Source organism: Schistocerca piceifrons, chromosome 1, assembly GCF_021461385.2.
Source record: "Schistocerca piceifrons isolate TAMUIC-IGC-003096 chromosome 1, iqSchPice1.1, whole genome shotgun sequence".
Classification (NCBI taxonomy): Eukaryota; Metazoa; Arthropoda; class Insecta; order Orthoptera; family Acrididae; genus Schistocerca; species Schistocerca piceifrons.
Genome location: NC_060138.1, coordinates 770,253,572 through 770,277,560, shown reverse-complemented (window position 1 = coordinate 770,277,560; position 23,989 = coordinate 770,253,572). Strand labels below are relative to the sequence as shown.

Genomic DNA, 23,989 nt, shown 5'->3' with positions numbered 1-23,989 from the left:
TAACTACGACGCTATACCCCTTGAAGTAAAAGTAAAGGCGGTAGCGCTAGCCAGGAGTCATCCAAATTGGAACTTTACAAATACTGCAAAAGAATGGAGCAACAACAACCCTGAAAAAAAAGAAGAACTTGAAATTGTGGGTAAGTGATATCGTTAAAGGAGGGACAATATACGACAAATACCAGGCGATAAATAAGTGGACATACGACCGATTTGTCGAATCTCGTTGTCGTAACGAGAATGTAACAACGAGACTACTTCAAGAGTGGGCTGCAGGTACAGCGCTTCAGTATACAGCCAGCAAGGATTTTACGTTTGCTGCATAATTACCTTGGGCAAAGAATTTCAAATCGGAGTATAAAATTTGTCAGCGGCACGTCAGTAAATACGTCTCTGATAAGGAGGTACAAAATATAGAAGATATAAGGAAAGTGGCAGCTCTTTTCAGCACGCAAACGGCGTCGCTTATGACCGGTTTTAATCGCGATTACGTGATAAACACCGATCAAACAGGATGCGAGTATTGAGTGAATATTCCATGCGCGTTATCGCATAAGGGAGAAAAACGAACCCTTGTCGCAATAGTAAAAACAAACTTAATATATTCGTACACGGCACAACATGCCATCACGGCCTCTGGAAAAGTGTTGCCTAAGGTTTTCCTGTGTTTACAAGAAACGAATGTAACATTTTGTCCTCGGGTTATAGAAGAGGTCAATCGTTGAACAGACTTGTTGAAAAATTTACATAACATTTCTTGAGAATGTTTTAAAACCATACGTTTTGTCTAATATTGGATTCCTGGAGTGGACAAATTAATGCTACAATATATGACACAATGTTTACAGATCGCGAGGGTCAGCCGAAGTGCACAGTAAAAGTAATACCGCCAAACTGCACACCTGTGTGCCAGCCGTGTGATGTTATTTCTATCGCCAGGTTAAAAACTTTATTTCCAAGCTTCAGAATTGCAGTGTGCTTCTGGAAACCCAGCGGGAATTGCACAACCGCTCGGATGCAGTAACTATTCACAGCATAATTCATAACCAACTTTCAGCACCGATTTTTCAGGCAATGATATCGTATGCGTGGTACGCATCAAAATTAGTTCCCGAAAAATACAAATTTTTAAATGTAAACCAAGTTTGTTTTCCGCCGACTCTTCGGAAGGAACAGTGTAGCTGTCGAAAGACTACATACATTAGCTGTGCCGCGAGTATATTAGTTTCGAATGTTTATGTGACAAGTACCATCCATCTAGTTGTTCGGAGAAAAGTGAGGACACGTAACAGTGATTGGAAGAACCATTGTAAAGTGACCCGTAGTAACATTTTAGTTGTTTACTATCCCAAGAGGTTTGAGAAATTTATTTGCCTACCTTGTTATTATCATTCCTTATTGATTTACCTACGTTATTAACCCTCCTATCCCTATCAATTGAGATACGAAAAAATACAAACGAAGAGAATAATATCTGCTACGTTTCTATGATTTTTTAATCTTTTTTTTTAATTGATCGTTGTGTTTGGTCGTTGCGGACGTCACATGACATCTGTTCAAGTTCGTTGTTGGTCCTTGCACTTAGTTTTTTTATCACAGAGGCCAACCAGCGCTCTGACCGAACACGCTGAGCTACCGTGCCGGCCTACGATATTCTAACCCGGGTTCTCCGATTCTCAGCCAGTTACCTCGGCCGTTGCGCTATCGGTGCTGTCGGCGAAAAGCGTTTACCATGTGGATACAGAAGTGGCAGTTGTAAAAGTTTCTTACCTCGATTTCTGGAAAAGTGTGCGTTTTCGGTCCCCATACCTGATGGGGATGAAAAATGCTCTATTTACAATTATCTATAGATCCCGCTAATTTTGAGTCTATTGCTCTTGGTGACCTTTAGGGATGATTTTCTCAGAAATGCGGGGGTGTTGACCCAAAATATCTTAGATTCCTTCGTTTTAGGTTGTACACAAGCGACCTGCCAAATTTGAGCCGAATCGGTTGCCCGTGTCTGAGGCCTTCCCCTTGTTAGTGCAGCTATGTAACAGTATATTAAGTAAGCAAGGTCAGCGACGAATTGCACCTGGTATCCAGGCAAATTGAGCGAATCGATTAATTCCTTTTGCAAAATATTTTAATTGGGCTGAAATTAATGCTGAGCTAATGGCACGATTTGCATACGCACCGTTCGAAATTTACGTGCGAAAAGAGTTCATCACCCTCCGGATTCTTCGTGGAAAAACAGTCATTATTAAATAACTCCGGATAGGAGCGAGACGGATGGTTCAAATATGGTACACGGTGGATCGGATCTAGATTTAACGTAAGATATATTTTAACCGAAAATATCTTGGTTTGTTTGAATTTTACATGCAAAAGCACCCTTTTTTTGGGAAGTTTTTGAAGCGTGTCACTTCTAAACCTTGAAATTAAACCAATCGCTTCCAACTTTGCACGAACGTAGATAGATGAAGTCAAAATGAAATTTTTTATCCACTTATCTTTATACGTTCTCGAGATACGGTGGTTTAAAGTCGAGCTAAAAAGTTCGTTCTTATGTGAATTGAATGCACGGAAACGATTTAAAGTGAGTCAAACAAAATAAATGCATTCTTACGATAAAATTGAAAACTCGATTTCAAATATGTAGCATCATTTAGATTTTACAAGCAAAAACAGTATAGTTCAGACTTGTGCGATCGGTTCAGAGTTTGTAAGAAGGTAGGCAAATACATATAATTTATGGTCGTACCGTTTTTAGTGAACGATTTATCCGTCGCCACGACGTAGGCAACATGGTTCCAAAGACAACAAAAAAAACCTACACAGGATCGGTCGTCGGCCGAATCAACATGGACCTGCATCGGTTGTCAAGCTATCGCGGACTAATGTCAGAATTATGATAGATTAAAAATTGAGAACTAGAATGAAAAATTCTCCTATCATAGCACAAAAAGGCGATTATTTCCTGGGCAGATTTAGGAATGTAAAATATACGTAGCTTTTCGACTTGTCTGCCAGCTTCAAAGATATTTAAATCAAAACATCTTCACATATTCGCGCTTATTTTGCGAGTTAACCTTACTTCTCCAATGTAGTGAGCTCTCTTAGCTGTAAATTGTTGGCTTACCTTCACCTTGTGATTAATGCATTCTAAACCTTAATGACATGTTGCGTCGTACTGCGCGGCATGACAAATGCCATGTTGGATGACATGATGGCATGTGTCACGTTACACGACATGACAACATGTAATATACAGGGTGATTCAAAAAGAATACCACAACTTTAGGAATTTAAAACTCTGCAACGACAAAAGGCAGAGCTAAGCACTATCTGTCGGCGAATTAAGGGAGCTATAAAGTTTCATTTAGTTGTACATTTGTTCGCTTGAGGCGCTGTTGACTAGGCGTCAGCATCAGTTGAAGCTAAGATGGCGACCGCTCAACAGAAAGCTTTGTGTTATTGTGTACGGCAGAAGTGAATCGACGACAGTTGTTCAGCGTGCATTTCGAACGAAGTATGGTGTTAAACCTCCTGATAGGTGGTGTATTAAACGTTGGTATAAACAGTTTACAGAGAATGGGTGTTTGTGCAAAGGGAAAAGTTCTGGACGGCCGAGAACGAGTGATGAAAATGTAGCATGCATTCAGCAAGCATTTGTTCGCAGCCCAGGAAAATCGACTCGCAGAGCTAGCAGAGAGCTGCAAATTCCACAATCAACTGTATGGAGAGTCCTACGAAAAAGGTTAGTTATGAAACCTGAACATCAACTACCCGAGGCGATGGATCGGCCGCCAGGCAGCCCGTGACAGAGCACTTCATCACTGGCCTCCAAGAAGCCCTGATCTTAACCCCTGCGATTTTTTCTTATGGGGGTATGTTAAGGATATGGTGTTTCGGCCACCTCTCCCAGCCACCATTGATGATTTGAAACGAGAAATAACAGCAGCTATCCAAACTGTTACACCTGATATGCTACAGAGAGTGTGGAACGAGTTGGAGTATCGGGTTGATATTGCTCGACTGTCTGGAGGGGGCCATATTGAACATCTCTGAACTTGTTTTTGAGTGAAAAAAAACCTTTTTAAATACTTTTTGTGATGATGTATAACAGAAGGTTATATTATGTTTCTTTCATTAAATACACATTTTTAAAGTTGTGGTATTCTTTTTGAATCACCCTGTATTACTTTACTTGACATGATGCACTATACTACATGACATGGGTATTAATACTAACAAGTAAAAAAGCGCGAATATGTTAAGATGTTTTGATTTAAATGTCTTTGAAGCTGCCTGATAAGTTGAAAAGCTAGTTTCCTTCTTTTGCATCCGTAATTCTGCCCAGGACATATTCGCCTTTTTAGTGCTATGATAAGAGAATTTTTCATTCTGGTGGCATTATGTTTGAGCGCAAAATACGTTTTAAGATTCTGCAGCAAACCGACATCAAGGATAGTGGACAGTAGTTTTGTGCCTCACTTCTGCTAATCTTATTATAGATGGACGTGACATCTATTTTCTTCCAATTAATGAGCACCGTTTTTTTTCAGATCTGCGGTAGATTTTGGTTAATAGAGAGTCTCATTCAGTCGCAAATTCGGTATACAATCGGGCCCTAGAACTTCGCTCAGTTTTAGCGATTTCTACTCTTTCTTATCATCACTGACACGAATATTTACGAGGGCGGTTCAGAAAGTAACCTCCGATTGGTCACAGTGCGGGTTGTGGGGGGAGTAGCGACGCCATCTGTGCGTTCACGCACTCAACAGGTCAGTCGGCATCAAGCCGTGGTCGAGTGAACGTCGTACCTGCGCTAGTTTAGTTTTTGTGGCAGTTTGAAATGTGTGCTGCAATAGAAAACCCCGCCAAATATGAAGTGCGTGCTGTCATAAGGTTTTTTACAGCCAAAGAATATTCTGCAGCAGCTATTCATCGTGACCTTTGTGCCGTGTACGGACCAAGAGTTATGAGTGAAGGAGTTGTCCGTCAATGGGTACGTTTATTTAAAAGTGGACAAGAAAACGTTCATGATGAAGAGAGGAGTGGTAGACCATCATTGGTGACTGACGAACTCGTTCAGACAGTTGATGCAAAAGTTCGTGAAAATCGACGTTTCTCAATGTCGGAGTTGTCTACTGGTTTTCCACAGATTTCTAAGACTCTCTTGTACGAGATAGTGACAGCAAGATTGGGTTACCGTAAGTTCTGTGCACGATGGGTGCCCAAAATTCTTACCGACCACCACAAAACTCAAAGAATGGCCTCTGCATTAGACTTTCTGTTACGTTATGAGGACGAAGGAGAACCATTGTTAAACAGAATCGTGACCGGTGACAAAACCTGGATTAAGTACGTGAACCCTGAGACAAAAGAACAATCAAATATGTGGGCACATTCAAATTCGCCTACCAAACCAAGAAAAGCCTCGCAAGATTTTTCTGCCAGAAAACTGATGGCAACGGTGTTTTGGGATGCCAAAGGGGTGTTGTTGGTTGAATTCATGGAACGTGGTACGACCATTAATCAAGACGTGTACTGTGAAACAATAAAAAAGTTACAACGGGCTATACAGAACAAACGCCGTGGTATGCTGACTTCCGGTATCGTTTTTTTGCACGATAACGCCCGTCCTCACTCTGCTCGCAGAACAACGGCCCTTCTTGAGTCCTTCAAGTGGGACGTTATCAACCATCCACCTTACAGCCCAGACCTGGCGCCAAGTGATTATCACCTCTTCATGCATTTGAAGAAATGGCTCGGGTCACAGCGGTTTGATGACGACGAAGAGCTCAAAGATGCGGTCACAGGCTGGCTCCAGGCACAAGCGGGTGATTTTTATGCAGAAGGAATTTCAAAGCTTGTGAAGAGATACGATAAGTGCCTCAATCGCTATGGAGACTATGTAGAAAAATAGTGCAAAGATGTAGTTGTAAGATGTACATATTAAAATATTTTTATTTAACTTGGTGTATTTTTTTAAATCAACCGGAGGTTACTTTCTGAACGGCCCTCGTATATCACTCATCCTTGTAGTGGTACGAGAATTAAATTGTTGCAGTATCTCTGACTTGTTCTTTGAAAAGGAATATTTTACATTGGAGTTCAGCATTTCTGCTTTTGCTTTGATAACAAAACTTTCAGTCCCTGTCTCCTTCATGAGTGTCTGGACACTAACTTTCGTGCCAGCAACAGCCTTTATATGTTACTGTAGTCGTTGAAGGCTTCACGCACTGCCTCTTGACACCTAAACGCTTTTTATTCAGCATGTCCTTATTTATGGCCTTATGCTTTGTTTTGTACTTATTATGCCGTAATCTCTGTTCCTTCAGAAGTTTGTTTACAGTGACTGTAGAACATGAAACATCCCTTCCATCATGAACTGTTCTGTTAGGTACGTATCCATCCAGTACATGGTCAACCAATCTTCTAAACCTGAACCATAGTTCCTCTACATCTCCTCTCGAGATTCAGTGTTTCGACTTGTTTTTTGAGATATGTCACTACCGTCACTTTATTTAGTTAGCTGAACATATAAATATTTTTACATGTTTCAGTTGCCTGTTGTACTTTGGTAATCATTATCGCTACAATTGCTTCACGGTTTCTGATAACGATTTCATTGCAGACATCTTCAAAGTTGTCAGATCTGTTTGTTGCTCTGAATGGTTTGAACATTAAAGCATGCACGAATACAGAAATGTCTAGAAACGTCATAGACAAACATATCAGCTAACTAGTGAAAGTAGGTTATATAAGCAACGTGATGTCTGTTACATTCTTGTATTGTGCCACAGGATTTTATGTAACACATTAGGTGCTGTTCACAATGAGGCAACACAATATGCGATATGATTCGTTGTAATAAAGATTCCAGGCGCGACGCGTTCTTATTGGTGGGACACTCGCGTTACCGCTGGGGCGATACGATATACCAAACAACTACGCGATGCGACGTGGGTTACGACAAACAAACCAGTACGAATCACTGTTCACTTTTCTGGCTTAGCTGTAATCGTGAGCTCTTCTGAAGAGGGCGTTATCAATATCTCAAGCTGAAACAACTGAGAAAGAAAAATACTGGCTGCACGTGTACAATGCTACTATATCAAACAGCGTTTGGCTGTTGTTTTTCATGAGCTCTCTCACCACGAACACAAATTCTACAAATTATACAGACTGAGTACAGAGTTTCCACTCTTTTGCAGCAACTAGTATCAGCGTCTCAGTCACAGCAGGACGCAAATTTTCGACTTGCTATTCCTTCTGCTGTGAAGCTACTAATTACATTAAGTTGGTGAATGCGTGCGTACTACATAAAAAATGCCACCGTTAAAAGTTTATTTTTGATAAGATTTATTGTGATACTTTATTCTGTGAAGTACATTTATAAATAATGAATACAGTTTGAAAAGTTGAACTGTTCGGAATGTTAAGGCAGAATATGATTCAGATTCACAAGTATTTATAGCGAACATTGTCGCCTGTGAAGTTATATGAGTGACTATTGACATTGTAGCATTACGTGGTGAGTTCCGTCCACCCCGATAGCTGAGTGGTCAGCGTGATGGATTGCCGTCCTACAGGCCCGGGTTCGATTCCCGGCTGGGTCGGGGATTTTCTTCTCTCAGGGACTGGATGTTGTGTTGTCTTCATAATCATTTCATCTCCATCTGGCGCGCAGGTCGCCCAATGTGGCGTCGAATGTAATAAGGTAAGGTAATGTAATAATGTAAGGTGGCCGGACCTGCCCCGTAAGGGGCTCCCGGCCAATGACGCCAAACACTCATTTCTTTTCCATGGTGAGTTCCGTGTAGGGGCAGACAATGTTCTGTTGTTAGAAATGGAAGACGCCCGTAATTATGAGGAAAATTCACGTCTCTTGCTTGATTTCGTCCAGTTGCTCATTCAACAGGAACAGGAATTTTGCCTTTAGAGCTCATCTACTCCAGTCACTAAGTTTCTTACAGTACGGGAGCATGGACTGAAAAAACATTGTTAGCGTCATCAACTAATGACTTCTGTTGTCTTTTCATCTCGTTAAGGTTTCTTTTTTCCAACCAGTCGGCAAATAATTTTTCGGCATCACTCTTGCTAGCTTCAGCTTTTCTTTTTGGGGGAGGTGGTTGTAGCATGTACCACGTCACATTCAAAGACATCGCTTGTTTCTTCTGAAGTCTGACATTTTTCTACTTCCTGAGTGTCTTTAGCAGACAGCGCTGCAGTAGAAGCTGTCGTGCTGTCTTCGTTGTTCTCAAGTGGAGGTGCATTTCCAGAAGACGAAGACCCCTTCATGAACGGAAGAAGAAATTAGAAGTGGGGGGGGGGAGGAGGGAGGGGGAATATAATATGATTTCTTGACTTTACCCGATCCTGATTTTGGAGGTTTCAACGACCTTCCAAAAATAGTGCGTATATTTTTCCAGCGTTCACAGCAAATCTGTTTCGACAATGGAAACAAAATTAAAAAAATACATAGTAGGTATACGTTTAATAAATATTTTACTTAAAAATATATTGGTATCTACATTTGCGAAACGCCTGCAGCGTATATTTCCCAATATCCGTTATTACAATGTTTAATTTCTAGTGCAATCTCACAAATATTGCAGGTATTTGGCTACAGGAAGCAGCTTCCAAGACTTACTCCGAAAGTTTTATAGAAGAAAAAGTATCATCAATAACACTGTATATCTGTAATTAATATTTCGAGAACCTTACACACCGGCTCCTCCGTTTCGGATTCGAATGAAGAAATTTTTAAAATATTTTTACATTCACCGACCAAAGCCGTAGATTTGTTACCTGAATAATATAGTGCAATAACAAAGATGATGTGATAAAAACGATGGTACAGGTTCCACAGCAAATTCTTATCAGTTTCTTCCGTTTCCGACGTTATCTCCCTCCACGCCACGCAGGTCACATCTACCCTGGAATACGATTTCATTGCATAATCCCGCACATATCAGCTTTTCTCAATAAGCTGGTCAAAAGATATCAGCTTCGAACAGTCCTCTAGCGTGAACGACGTATTGACTAAAGGCAGCATAGATATGCACAAGTCAAGACATCTTTCAAGCTTGGAAGCACAAGTGGGACTGAATGCCTCAGCATGTATCGGTAGCCGACAGTTCCGCATAGCGCATAGCGCGGTCGTGTCAGAGGGTGGTGTGACGTAGCTCATCGCGTCCAGACGCTCAAACGTATCACGTATTTACATGAGACTGGAAACATCAACGGATTTCTTTCCAGCATTAAACGCAATTTAGATATGTTAGCTACATTTCTGACGCAGGAATATACGCCTTAAATGCACCAAACGTAAAATGGCCAGCGACTACATATTTCCTGTAAAATTCTTTAAAATATGCCCTTTGTTGTGCTTCACTTTGAAGCACCACAATAATAATAACTACGATGACGAAAAAGAAAACCAGTTCAGTGTCAAGCTGTGACGAGTGGCTATAAGATAAAGAATTTTTTTTTAATCAGTAGTTTCCTCAAAATCATAAGAGACAGTTGCGTAGAAGGGAACATACGCGTTTCCCTAACAGTCGTTTTTATCTTTGTACGCGAAAAGTAAAAGCTTTACTGAGTAGCTAACTACAGAGACGGATGTAGCTTTGCTACATCTAAATAAGTCAATTTTTTAAGCAAAGCAGATGACTTGAAATTTCACTTCCTGCTTATCGTACAATGCGAGTTGCATGGAGTGACCAGCACTCCTTGTTTTACTGAACTCTACGAAGAAAAGTAAATTAGTTACATACTTTATTCAACATGTAAACGTCACTACTGATATTCGGATTTAGGTTATGACATGTTCAATATGCCTGCCATCATTGGTGGTGATGCGGCGCAGACAAATAGCGAAATTCTGCGTGACCCGCTGAAGTGTCGGAACGTCGATGCTGTCGATGACCTCCTGAATGGTTGTTCCTTACTCAGCAATGGTTTTGGGGTTATTGCTGTACACCTTGTCTTTAATATAGCCCTACAAAAATGAAGTAGCTTGTGTTCAGATCAGGAGAATATGGCGGCCAATCGAGACCCATGCCAATGGTCTCTGGGTACCTCAGAGCCAGAATGCGGTCCCCAAAGTGTTCCTCTAGGACAGGGGTCTCCAGACTACGGCCCGCGAGGGCCGGCAAACAGGCCCGCGTTAGCTGGCCGGACATCCCCGGTATCCGGCCCGCCAAATATTTAAGTGATACCTATACTGCCAACAATTGAGTTTCGAGGCCTATCGCGACCAATGCACCGCGACATTGTCGGACACAATCACGCAACAGAACTATCAAATATATGCTCTGGCTCTGCTACTCACTACAAGACTACATAACTAAACTTACTATTGCGCCGCTTGAAATAACAATGCGTTGATATTCTCTATCTCTACGTCTTGCAGTAATAGTGTTTCTAACAATGATTTTGAGATTCCGTTAACTTTGCAGGACGCTTTCGTGAAGAATGTGCACTGACATACTTTTTTGTCGGTGAAATTCGCCAGAATAAAATACGCCAGAATTTCGGTCAGGTACGTCCACCAGTCAAAATTATGTAATTAAATAAAAATCGTAGTTCATTTCAGTGTTAGCTATTCCCGCAACCTTAGATTTTTGCGATTTCATCTTTCCTTTAGCCTTACATTACGGTGATCATGGAGTGCTAGGATGCTTTAATCCCACTAGGTACATCTTGGCCCTTATGACGTCGTGGAGGAGTCAATGTGGCCCGCGGACTAAAAAGTTTGGAGACCCCTGCTCTAGGACATCAAACGCTGCTTCGATGTGGTTGAGCTCCAGCAAGAATGAACCACGTCTTGTCGAAATCAGGGTCACTTTGGATAAAGAGGATGACCTTCCCAAACCTTCACGTGCCGTTCGGTAGTCACCGTGCCATCAAGGAATATTGCCCCGATTATTTCGTGACTGGACAGTGCACACCACACAATCACCCATTGAGGGTGAAGAAAAAACCACGTGTCACACTCTCACAGAATAACGTAGCACAATCTCCGCACTGTGTTGTTTTCAACGCTGTGACCGCTACAATGCAGTGCATTCGTAGGAGAAACTCAGTGAATAGCAATAGCATCGGTGGTTTTATGCGAAAGGCGCTGATACTTCAACAAAATACAATAATAATAAAATGGTAGCTTCAGGCAGCAACCACTGGTACTCAGTTATGACAGTGAGCCAGTAGGGTGTTTCCATATGCCAGTTTATTAGCTGTTGCGGTAGTGTGCAATATTTCGTCGCATATGGGAAAGGGGCTATATTTAAACATGTCGCAGAAACATGTTGTATACAGTGAAATTAGAAGTGGATTTAAACCAGAAATAACAGAAATTAAGCAATAAGAGTAATTAAAACCATAAAAAGTTAACTTCTCAGACTAGAAACTCGTTTAAACTGACGGGAATATAGAAAAAACATAAGCAGATACAGCCTTCAGATGTCAATTCATTAACCACGCAAACGAAAATTACAGAACGTGTGAAGAATCTACTTGTGATGCCAATGTTGAAGAATAGTGGAGGATCGGCCATGGTGTCAGGCTGTTTTGCGAATGATAAAGTCGATGATCTAGTGAGAATTAACGCAATACTGAAGGAGGAACAATATCACAGGATATTGATCAACAATGCAGTTCCATCTGGCAAAGGACTTGTTGGTCGTGGGTTTATTCTGCGGCAGGGTAATGATCCCAGACAAATGGTTCAAATGGCTCTAGCACTATGGGACTTAACTTCTGAGGTCATCAGTCCTCTAGAACTTAGAAGCACTTAAACCTAACTAACCTAAGGACACACATCCATGCCCGAGGCAGGATTCAAACCTGCGACCGTAGCGGTCGCGCCGTTCGAGACTGTAGCGCCTAGAACCGCTCAACCACTCCGGCCGGCGATCCCAGACATGCTCCTGCCTTGGGTGGAGGAGAAAGAGAAACGTGAAGTTCTGAAGAACATGTTTTGGCCAAGTGCATCGTCTGACTTAACTTCAATAGAACTCTTGGCAGGTCAGAATACTGAGGTCTTCTAATGTTGAAGATCCATAGAATACTTTACAGACTTGCTGGACTGTAATACCTGCAAAAACACTACAAAATCTTATCTCCAGAATGCAAAGCTTTTGAATAGCTGTTCCTCGGACAAATGGCGGACACTTTGAAGAGACTAAAATCTAAATAATAATGTATTGTAGTTAATGATGAGAGAGAAAATATTTATTTTGTTAGTCTAGTTAGTACAATGTGTTTCTGCATTGTAATAATGTATGTCGTTTTTGTCATGGTGATCGAAAACTTTTGATCGGTAGTGTACACAGTCAAGTGTATATAATAAACCTGAACTAACAAATATACAATACAGTACAATTAGTCTGCAGCTGACTGTGGAAGTTTCAGAAATGAAATTAAGTTCAACAACTAATGGAGGAAATGATCTAACAGAGTAAGTCTAGAAATAAATTACAGTAATACTAAAATAATTTATAATCAGCATATCGAAAGATGACACCACAAAGTAATCATCAAGTCAAAGAAACAATACCTGAACTTTCGGAACTAGAGCATCAGAAGACGACTGGATGAACAACAAAGGAAATGAAAAAGACTGGAATAGCATAAAATTGTGTTATTTACTACATAGGAGTTTCAAAGCAAAGCTTCTGCTGTGTCTGAAAATGGAAAATTACAGTCAGCGTATATTTACATCTCTGAGGAATAGCAGTGAGATATCAACTTCTGGTACAATTTTGATATATCAGTATCGCACTTTCCGGCACAGTAGAAGAAAAAAGCGAGAAAAACAAGACGTCTCTTGGATAGGTCTTTAATGCGCTTTGGCATTGAAACTGCCTATTTGCGGAATAAGCAAGTATAAATACGAAATCCGCCAAACAGCCTATGGCACGATAGCTTCGGAAGCTGTGAAATCGAAATTGCACCGTACGATGCACAGGACACGTGATCTCCTCAGCCAATCAAAACACAGAATGAGAGCACATTACACGTTATGTAATCAGACAATCGTATCATCACATTTACAGTGCGCCAACACATAAATAACAAAAAATGTTTGGAACGAAACACGAAGGAAGTAGATATTCCTAAGTAATGTACAAAACTTGCACTACCAAGCAAAGCGATGCTGTAACATATCTGTAATGTTGAGGAAACTGAAGGCGCCGGTTTCCCCGGAAGGCACTGAATTGTAGTCGCCAGTCGTGTTTGAACATTTTTCGAAAGAATTGCTGCATTACTATTCCTCCGGAGGTGTAAAGTTTACCCGCTTCAACAAAGAAGTGACGTAATTTTTCTGTCTGGCTATGTGCTCGACGGTACATACAGTCAGCTAGGTAGCACACGAAATGTTTGGTCTTTCTCTCACATCGTGGGATGCCACGTCTGATGTCCCGTCACATTCTGTCCATGTTCTGTGTGTGAACGGAACCATCTTTCGTAACTACAAAATTCGGACCATAGTTAACTTTAGGTACAAACCTTCAGTACTTTGAATGTTGTATGAAATGACGCAGTCATTAACGATCTTCGCCTCAGGGGGATTTTTTTTTCTTTCAGTATTCTGAACAACACTTCCTTGATGCCAAATTCAATGGGCTCAAGGAAGCACTTTTTCGACCCTCGCTGAATTCCATCGAACATCAGTTTCCTACTATTTCACGGCGTTTGTTGTGTTTCTTGTCTCCAAATTTCGCTTCGCCAACTCACAACGAATCTGTTGTATTCCAGCCTAACCTAGACCTCTGGCTACGCTCAGATCAGTCTGTCACCACAACCAGATTTCTTCTGCCAATGCAAGACGTGCCCTTACGTCCCAGCCTAAAAACGTCTTTGCAAGGGTCAACAGAAACCTCCGATCTTACTCGTCGGCTTTGACCCGTGACGTAAGCGTGTTGTGGTGTGTGACGTCATTACGGCGCGGAGTTTGGTTTGTGATTGTGGCGTGTTTGTAGATGTCGTGGGGTGTTTGTCGTGCCCTCTGGTGGTGTGTTCATGGTTTACGTTTGTTTGGTTTGTTGGGGTCAGTTTGCTGTTGCTCAGTGGTGAGTGCTGTGTTCGTGGTTTTGAAGCGGAATTTGTATTAGTGAGTTAACGGTTTTGTGTGATGGTTAATGTAATGGTAATTGCTGTACGTCGGGTGAGTTTGTTATTGAGTGTATTCGGTTTGATTTTTGTATTGGTGGATGGGATCGGGAGATTCTGTTGAGCTATATAGGTCAAGGGAAGTGTTCGATCCTAATTTATGGGATCGGGAGCTGTTGTAGATGTATGTAGGTTTAAGGGAAGTGTTTTTTGAGTTTTGTATCGGGGGATGTGATCGGAAGGTTCTGTTGAGCTATATAGGTCAAGGGAAGTGTTCGATCCTAATTTATGGGATCGGGAGTTACTGTAGATCTATGTAGGTCAAGGGATGTGTCTCATTCTGGATAAGAATGTGTTTTTTGGTATTTGGTCAGTTTCGTGATGTTGATTTTTTTCGTCGTTTTGCGTGGTTTTGTATGGCGGTCGGTGGCTACATTTGTGTATATTTAGTTTCTCCCCACCCAAAAACCCCCAATTTCCCACGCTTGTCCCGTTAGAGTCATTAGGCTTTTTGTGAAACCTGTGTATTTCAGTGTTTATGATACGTATGCGATGTTTTTATATCCGCCATATTGGAATTGTCGTTTATGGTCGTTTCCGCCATATTTGTGACGTCATGGGTCAAAGCCGACGGGTAAGATCGGACGCTTCTGTATTTCCCCATCGAACATCAGTTTCCTACTATTTCACGGCGTTTGTTGTGTTTCTTGTCTCCAAATTTCGCTTCGCCAACTCACAACGAATCTGTTGTATTCCAGCCTAATCTAGACCTCTGGCTACGCTCAGATCAGTCTGTCACCACAACCAGATTTCTTCTGCCAATGCAAGACGTGCCCTTACGTCCCAGCCTAAAAACACCTTTGCAAATCGCGAGGTATTCGAAAATACAGCCGAAACAGCTTAACCACTTTCCTGAAAATCGCGACCTATTCGTAGAATAACAGCCAAGTATTTGTGACAATAAAGAATATAAAATTCACTGCTTCACTCCCAGCTATTTAACCCTAGATCACTAAACCCTCCTAGAAATTACGATTGCGGTTACTACCAATTCGTGGTTCCCGCCAACATTTTGAGCAGTATAATTGCCAGTATCGGATGTAAAACAGTACATGTCGTACTTATTTTGTATGCGACCTACCACTGGAGACCTTATAATTGTAATTAACTAGTACATAAACTATAAATTATGACTTCCGTTGAATGAAATATGTGATAGTAAGCCGGCCGGAGTGGCCGAGCGGTTCTGGGCGCTACAGTCTGGAACCGCGCGACCTCTACGGTCGCAGGATCGAATCCTGCCTGGGGCATGGATGTGTGTGATGTCTTTAGATTACTTAGGTTTAAGCAGTTCTAAGTTCCAGGGGACTTATGACCACAGTAGTTGAGTCGCATAGTGCTCAGAGCCATTTGAACCATTTTTTTTGTGATAGTAAAATTTATAATGCTTAGTAACAATCTCATAATGTCTCTCACTTTAATGTTGTAGGATTAAGTTTTGTTGTTACGTCCAAGCCACATATTTCTCTCAAACAAGAGTAGAAATGTCATAGCATCATTTGCATGAATTTAAGATGTCCTCTTGCATTCCAGCCTAACCACATCTCTCATGAAAAAAAGCAGAACTAAAATTATATATGAAGCCATAGCACTACTTATTCCTATACTGTACGTATTTTCATTTATGTATGCGCGCTACGAAAAAGTCACGTGTTTGGCTGAGTAGACCACACGTCTGCGATGCTTGCTGTAACTGGGTAACTACTGTAGATCACATGTCCTGTGCTCAGATTCCGTAACAAAAGCACATCGTACAGCGCAATCTCGATTTTACAGTTTCCGAATTTATCGTGCCGTATTTGGAGGATTTCACATTTATATTTGCTTATTCCTCAAATATGCAGTTTCAGTGCTACAGTGCGTTGAAGATCTATCCAAGAGACGTCCTTTTCTTCTCGGTTTGTTGTGCTACAGTGCCTGAAAGTGAGGAACCGATATAGAAAAATTTGACTGAACTTTTAATGGGCAAGCCATTCAAAAACCGAGTATTGCTCACACAGCTGTGGAAAGATGCCAATTAGCGAGTACTAAAAATAGAAAGGAAAACAAATAAATTGATCGGGGAACGGACTGAAACAAGATTTATTGATGGCTATAACGAAAATGAAATGAAGGTAGACGGCACAAAAATTCTTTACTAGATTCCAAGAGATAAGAAAACTATGACACGACTTCCTAATGGAATGTGGATACATGGCACTAGAAACATGTACGCATATAACGGAGGGCTCTAGTAAATGCTTAATGAAGCCGTGAAGATGCTGCTGATAATGAGGATCATTATATTTGTAATAAACCATCATTTATATTGTATTTGTTTCAGTCCCTCCTAGAAGGTTCAAATGGTTCAAATGGCTCTGAGCACTATGGGACTTAACAGCTGTGGTCATCAGTCCCCTAGAACTTAGAACTACTTAAACCTAACTAACCTAAGGACATCACACACATCCATGCCCGAGGCAGGATTCGAACCTGCGACCGTAGCAGTTGCGCGGTTCCGGACTACGCGCCTCCTAGAAGGCAGGCAGTGTAAGGTAATTTTAGATTTACATCACCACATTCATATTTCAAAATCTCAAAAAGGAGAAAATATACTCTAATAGCGTATTGTTCCTATTATGCAAAGATTTTACTAGAAACAGCACAAATTTATGAAAGTTATTTGATGACTAAATTCCGAAGAAACGAGATGGCATGCAAATAAAATTCTGTCAAATTAGCTAGAAGGCTGTTTGCACAGTCGTAGACAGTACTATAGTTTTAAATTCCTACCTTGAGAATCGCCGCCACTCGTGAGTACTGCTAACCCTTTTCCAACATGTGAACCTCTCTGCAAGAAGCGTACAGGAATTTCTCCCGAAAACTGGCCGGCTACGTCACTTCCTTCTCTAAACGCAGGGACATCTCCCTTCATCGTTACACTTTTTTTACGAGTTTCTGTAGATTTCAATTCTTCCTGGTCTGTAGTTTCCTCTACGGGTTCGTTATCTACCTCTTCCTCCTCAGTTTCTGAAGGGAGGTCGCCGTCCTGCTCTTCTTCCAGTTCGTCTTCTTCCATGTCCTCCTGTGGTGTGTCTTCCTTCTCGTCGTCCATTTCTCGTTGTCACACAAGTAAAAGCGCCCAAAACAAAAAGGAAAGAAATGATAATGACATCAAGAGTATTGTAAAAATGAAAGGTAATCTTCCAGAATCGGGGGAGAACTTTGGCAGTTGCCGTCTACTCCCCCTAGTTACAAAGATGTTTTAACTGACAGCAAAGAATAACTGATCCGACATTTAATTCAGCCTCTACGACGTAAAGTGAACACTGACTTTTAAATGAACCATTTAAGGTTGATTTTCTTCGGAATCAATTAGGAACGATACACTTTGGTTGAAATAAAGGCAAAGCAGGGTTTTTGAGAGAAGAATGGTAACAGTACGAATTTGTTTTCACATTTTATACACAAGTTACGTTGCCAAGAATGGGTACTAATGATATTCTTTAGGCTACGTCACGAGACTGAGGCAAATGTGTAAATGCATAAATGCTTGTCATCACACTTATTCCTCAACGTATCAAATATGTACAAATCTGATGTGGCAGTTGATAGAGATCTCGTACCATAATGCAAAGACAATGTCTGCACTTACACCTCATGATTTTGCTTCACTGACGTGTCCCATATGAAATTGTACGTGTTGCAGAAGGATGTAGAATATAATGTAAATTAACAGATAAATTATAATACCATACCAACAGGGCTGTATTTAGGTGGGGGAGAGGGGAGAAACGCGGGGAGGAGGGTAAGCTCGACACAAGGACCCTGGGCTAGGGTCGACCTGAGTGCCTAATTAAACAGAAATCAAATGTAAGTTTTAAAATCTGCACCGATGATTTTGACTGACAGGCCTCAACACTGGAGGCCTTGATTGAACCTTTATGACTTTTTTAAAAAAAAAAAAAAAAAAAAAAAAAACAGACCATGTACTGCACATTTATAACTAGTGGTTAAACTAATTCAAGGTACTACAGTTTTGCAGGGAAGGCGCAACCAGTACATCAGACAATGTAGAACTCATATACACTGATAAGAGAATTGAGTATCTTAAAATGATTTTTTATGTTGGTAGCTTTTAGGTTAGTGTCCATATAAAAGTATTAAACAAATTAAAAGTTTAATTAATTGACATCTTCAACATCTATATTTGTTGTTCCATTAAGTTTCGGGTGTGCAACCGCAAGAATTCTCCTTCTAATATTTCGGCTGTATAACGTTCAACCATCTTCAGAGTGAGCCGCAAGACTGCCGCTCCAGTGCCCGCTTCGTCCCTTTAGAATCGTGTACCGCGCGACTGAACATACGGCCACAGACGCAAATGCGCCACTGCGCCACAAACGTTGGTCGGCGGCAGAGACGTGCACAATGCTCGAGTTACATCTATGACTCCGCAGTCGATCTGAGTTGGCATGTCGATATATCATTGTGAGCTGCACTGTGACGTCGACTTTGTGAGTTTATTACACCAAGTACCGTATTCCATGATTTATCAAGGTTGAAACCACTATCTCTGTTAATTAGATTCGACGTCAAGGGAATCTCAATTGCCCCCTTCACTATCGAGTCCCAAAAAGACGACGTAGTTGCCAGAATTTCGACGTTGTCATACAACATTCTGTGACCAGTGTCGATACAATGCTCTGCCACTGCCGACTTGTTAGGTTGTAAAATTCGTGTGTACCTCCGGTGCTCTGTACATATTTCTTGGACAGTACGAATTGTTTGCCCAATGTAAGAAAGGCCACATTCACATGGAATTTTGTAAACTCCAGATTTTCGGAGCAGCAAATCATCTTTGACAGAGCCCAAGAGTGCAGCTATCTTGGGTGGAGGACGAAAAATCACTTTTACTTTTTGTTTGCTGAGAAGCCGTCCTATTTTTGATGAGAGGTTACCCATATATGGCAGGTCGGTTTCATTTTCAGTGCCTTCTGTATTTGCTGTGGGGAGTACCCATTGTCTTAAAACACTCTTTGTTACTTCCATCTTTTCGGCATTTCAAAAAGATTGTTGTCTGTTAGAGTATTAGGATGACATTGTAGATAAAACTGTTTACGTTTCGGTCATTTCAAAACAGTTTGCACTTTCACTTGAGAAGGCAATCAGCAGGGTGAGCTACTGCGTCAACCTCTATTACGAGTATCAGCTATTGTAGAGCTCCAGCTTTCGAACGGAAGAGTTTTAACAAGCCCAGTTTACCGCACCGAATTCAACGAATTCGTGCAAGTGTGGACATGAAAAGTTTTGTTTTGTATTATGACTGGTCATTACTCGTAAGTAGTCCTCAGAAGTCAGTCGAGCTGAATAGCTGCTGCACGCTCTCCATTACTTCGTGATTCTGCAGGAAGTTACGTCTTTGTATCGTTGCGTCACACAGTTTTAAGAGTATTGTTATCATGGAAACGAAAGACCTGTTAGGAAAAAAAATGTTAGAGAACTCCATCAGGTTATCAAGAACGAAGCCGCGCGAAGTGGCTGCGCGATTAGAGGCGCTATGCCGCAAACTGCGCGGCCCCTCCCGCCGGAGGTACGCATCCTCTCTCGGGCATGGGTGTGTGTGTTGTTCTTAGCATAAGTTAGTTTAAGTAGTGTGTAAGTCTAGGGACCGATGACCTCAGCAGTTTGGTCCCTTAGGAATTCACACACATTTGAAAATTCAAAAACGAAAGCATAATTCTGAAAAAGACATTGTTGCCTAATAGGGACAGGCATTTGTGCCACTCGCTAATCCAGCTGTGTTGGGGGAGTCAGAAGGACACAGACACGACGATGAGGTTTCCTTAATTAATAATGAGCAGGATCAGAATTCTCAGAGGCAAGGTACGTCATTTGTTAGATGGACTTGTAACAGGTTAAAGGTGCTATCGTGTTGGTACTTAAAAACGACCGTCTCGTTCAAAAATAAATTTGCAGGTGTTGATATGCAAGAAAGATGCTTAAAGTATTTGTAGCATCGTCAGTGCAGAGATGGGACCATGTCTATCAAATGAGAGATGACTGTCCGGGTAGCATTTGCAAAAATGGTTCAAATGGCTCTGAGCACTATGCGACTTAACTTCTGAGATCATCAGTCGCCTAGAACTTAGAACTAATTAAACCTAACTAACCTAAGGACATCACACACATCCATGCCCGAGGCAGGATTCGAACCTGCGACCGTAGCGGTCACTCGCCTCCAGATTGTAGCGCCCAGAACCGCACGGCCACTCCGGCCGGCCATAGGATTTGCATTGAGGACGAAGGCACACAAAAAAGTGGAAGCGATGCTGACAATGATAAAATCGTTCCAGAAACTGAAATGGCTAGTTTGACAGGGAATGGGAAGCTTTTAGATTTCGATATCGGGCTGTGGAGTGGAAAAAGAGTTTTAACAGTTCAAATAAGAAAAAACTGGTGGCGAGGGCCCTCTATACCATTTCAATGCCCTTCACAAATGCAGTGTTGATAACATATTCCCAAACATAATGGTAGCTTTACAGATTGTCTGCACTTTACCTGTTGCTGTGCCCAAACAGAGAGGTCATTCAGCGTCTTGCAAGAGTGAAGAAATGTTTGGGAACTACAATGGGGCATAAGAGATTTGTTGAATTAACTGTGAGCGTAACGGACTCAGAGCCCATTCGTTAAATTATACCAGGATTATGAATGAGCTTGAATCTAAAAAAGACTATGACAAAATACAATTCTGTAATATACCGAATTTATGTAAACTACAAGCATTAAAAAGGCTCTTAAAAAGGCCTTGTTTAAGTGTTATTCTCCATCATTTTTTTAGAACAGCACATAATTTTTTTTATTTGAAATTGTCCAAGGATGACAGGAAAAATGTCGATAAAGTAATACATCCTTAATTCTAAAAATAAAAAAATGGCACTGCATTTATGCAACACAGTATGAAACTTTTCATATTCACTTAACACACGATGCTTTGCACTTAGGCAAAGCCATGTGAAATTTATATCATTAATAAACATTAACTGAGTACAAAACAGTTTTAAACACCTGATGAAAAACATTTATGAAAGAATTAATGGTACTATAAGAAGCTGATGGACGTCTTTGGATGCTATGGAATGCAAAGCAGCAGTTTTTGTGTTTATTTAATCATAAGTTTACTTTGCACTTCTCACACATGACTGACGTATAGCCTTTGCAGTTATGGCGTTTGAACGTTGTTCTCATTCCGCAATGGTCAGTGACAGAGGGATTTAAGCTTAAATTATTTGGAGGCAATGACGATGCCTTATACTTAAGCCTGTTGCTCTTTGTGCTAGTTGTCTTCCCCGTTTTTTTGCTCCAGGATCAATCTGACAGAGAGACTGAGCCAATTCATATCTTAACTTCTTCTGGATTATTGTCATATCTGCCATTCCTTTTTCAGTGGGTACCCTGCTGTATACAGTCCACGAATTTATTACAATTATATCAATCACGTGGAAAAAACGTAAATAACATCGTTTGGCTCTAATTTTTGATCTAATTTTTATATTACATCTGCCAATCCTACTATCTAATATATCCACATTTCCCACATGTCAGTTGTAAACAGAAACAACAGCTGCACATGGTGACATTCTCTCAAACCTTTTTGCTTCAGATTTTAGTAGCTCGCCATCAAAAGTAGACAGAACACAGACAATATTATTATCTTTATACAAAATAGATCAAATGTCCCATACTTTACTACTCCTCAGAATACTAGCATACTTGTTTTTTCAGCTCCTTTTGACTTTGGATTTTGGAGTTTGGCAATCTATTCCTTTGGATCGTTCCCACAGACTGAATCCTGAGCTTAAACAGGTATACAGCTATATCTACAGATGTACAATATATGTCAAAATATATGTGTAGTTCTTTTCTGTTGCAATTTCCATTGCAAGGTGAATCACAGTGTTCCCAGATGCTTTGGCGTCAGTCAGTTGTGAAATGATTTTTTTTCCAAGTGATTCTATTTTTCTGTATACTTGGTTGTATTTCAGAAGCTTGTAATAGCGGTATATCAGCAACAAGTTCATTATTATCATTCTCCAAAAAAAATATTTGAATTATGGGTAATCCCTCTAGTATTCTCAGGCTCGCAATCATGCAGATTGCAGCTCATTTACAGATATAGTAAGACCTTCATCTGAATCATCAAATATAAGCCACCTTCACTGTCAGATGGACATTTTAGTGACATAAATTCTTCAAAGTCATTACTTTAACTGTCCATTTTCAAAATATGAGGTTAACTCCATTACAACATTCGAAGTAGCACGAGAAACTAGAATTTCTATTGTTATTGGGTGGGAGAATTACTATGCACTGTTGCACATATGCAACCAAAATTGATTCATGTAGTACTTACGTATTTATTACCAGAGATACAATCTGAACTGTAAACTATACTCGCCAGAGGTTATAGAAACACTGTATATCTTTTATGTTCACGTGTTCTTGCTCGAAAATATCACAATCACCATAGACAGAAAGAAAGGTGTGCCTGACTAACAGCGCTACATGGAGGAATACACTCAGTAGCGCATTCTAGCGGCAGATTCTTTTCAGTTACCTTCATAAAGCAACATTGCCCATCTGCAAGGCAGTTTCCAGTGTTAAACTTCTAGGACAAAGATGAAAAGAGTGTTGAAACTTTGCAATGCACATCTGCAAAGCAGCGTTGTGGAGGGTTAATTATTTTCCATTAAAATTTTTAGACTTTATAAAAAAAGGTGAAAATGAAAATATGGAGAAGGTGCCTAAGAATGTTTACCTAGAGGACGAAAATCATAGCACCATCCGTGCATACCAGTGGGTGTGTACTCAGATATGAAACATAACAGACCAGAATTAATGACAAATTGAGAAAATCGCGACCCCAAATCTTATTTCATTGAGGGCCAGCCACTGACCAAATTCCAATACTGTTACAACAATGTGATGGATCTATTTTGTATATTACCCTAGTGAGCTAATTATATAATATGCAACTATTCCAAATTAGTCAAAGAGCAAGATAATCACAATGTAAGAAACATAAACAAAGTGGTAATCTCTACCTAACAGCTAATGTAATACATAAATGATTAGGAAGTACTAACACAAAAAACCATAAAAGTTAGTCAGTTGGTAGAAATATCTGAAATTATCCTATTCTGTTTTAATTGAGATATTATAATAAAAACGTGTTATATCGTGTCACTCATTTTTGTTTATCAGCCAATATACATAGAGTAATTCTCATAATAACGTAAGTATAAGCACAGTCTCTATCAATGTTAACTGATATTTGAAGTACTAATATGTGTTTAACGAAATAACGAAACCCAAAGCCTGTAAACAAATCGTCAAAAGATACTTTCTGTTTAAAATACCAAATTACTCTAAATGTCAACTGAAAGATCTGTTAAAACATCTGCTGTAAACACGGTAGGAACACTGTATTTAATTGTATTATTATGTAATTAACGAATTTGCCAAAGTCTCTGTTTATTCCCCTGTCTGACATAAAATCAACTGTTATCATTAGTTTCTGGCTAATTTGTATGTGTGAAACAAATAGTAATGTTTATACCTTTTTATGTATGTCAAATTGACTTGATAAGATACTTCTCAATTGTAATTACTGAAAACTGTAAAATGATCAATGGCATAATTGTTTGAAAGTGTACATGAAAATATGATTTGGGGAGTACGAGGTTCACTGTTGAGCCGTTATTTGCAACCAACCTCCTGTATCACTCTGAGTAATAAAATGTCTTAAAAATGTAGAAAGGTATACCTATAATTTCAAGTTACATTG

The 23,989-nt window shown here is 40.4% G+C and overlaps 1 protein-coding gene across 1 annotated transcript in view; it reads right to left on the bottom strand.

Annotated features, from left to right (window-relative positions):
- Positions 1-17,260, bottom strand: part of LOC124775011 (ATP-dependent 6-phosphofructokinase-like) — a 433,031-nt gene extending 415,771 nt beyond the window's left edge. The window contains exon 1 of the mRNA XM_047249771.1: positions 16,939-17,260. Within this exon, the coding sequence (XP_047105727.1) occupies positions 16,939-17,260 (322 nt within the window). The remainder of the gene's footprint in view (positions 1-16,938) is intronic.
- Between the last annotated feature and the right edge of the window lie 6,729 nt (positions 17,261-23,989).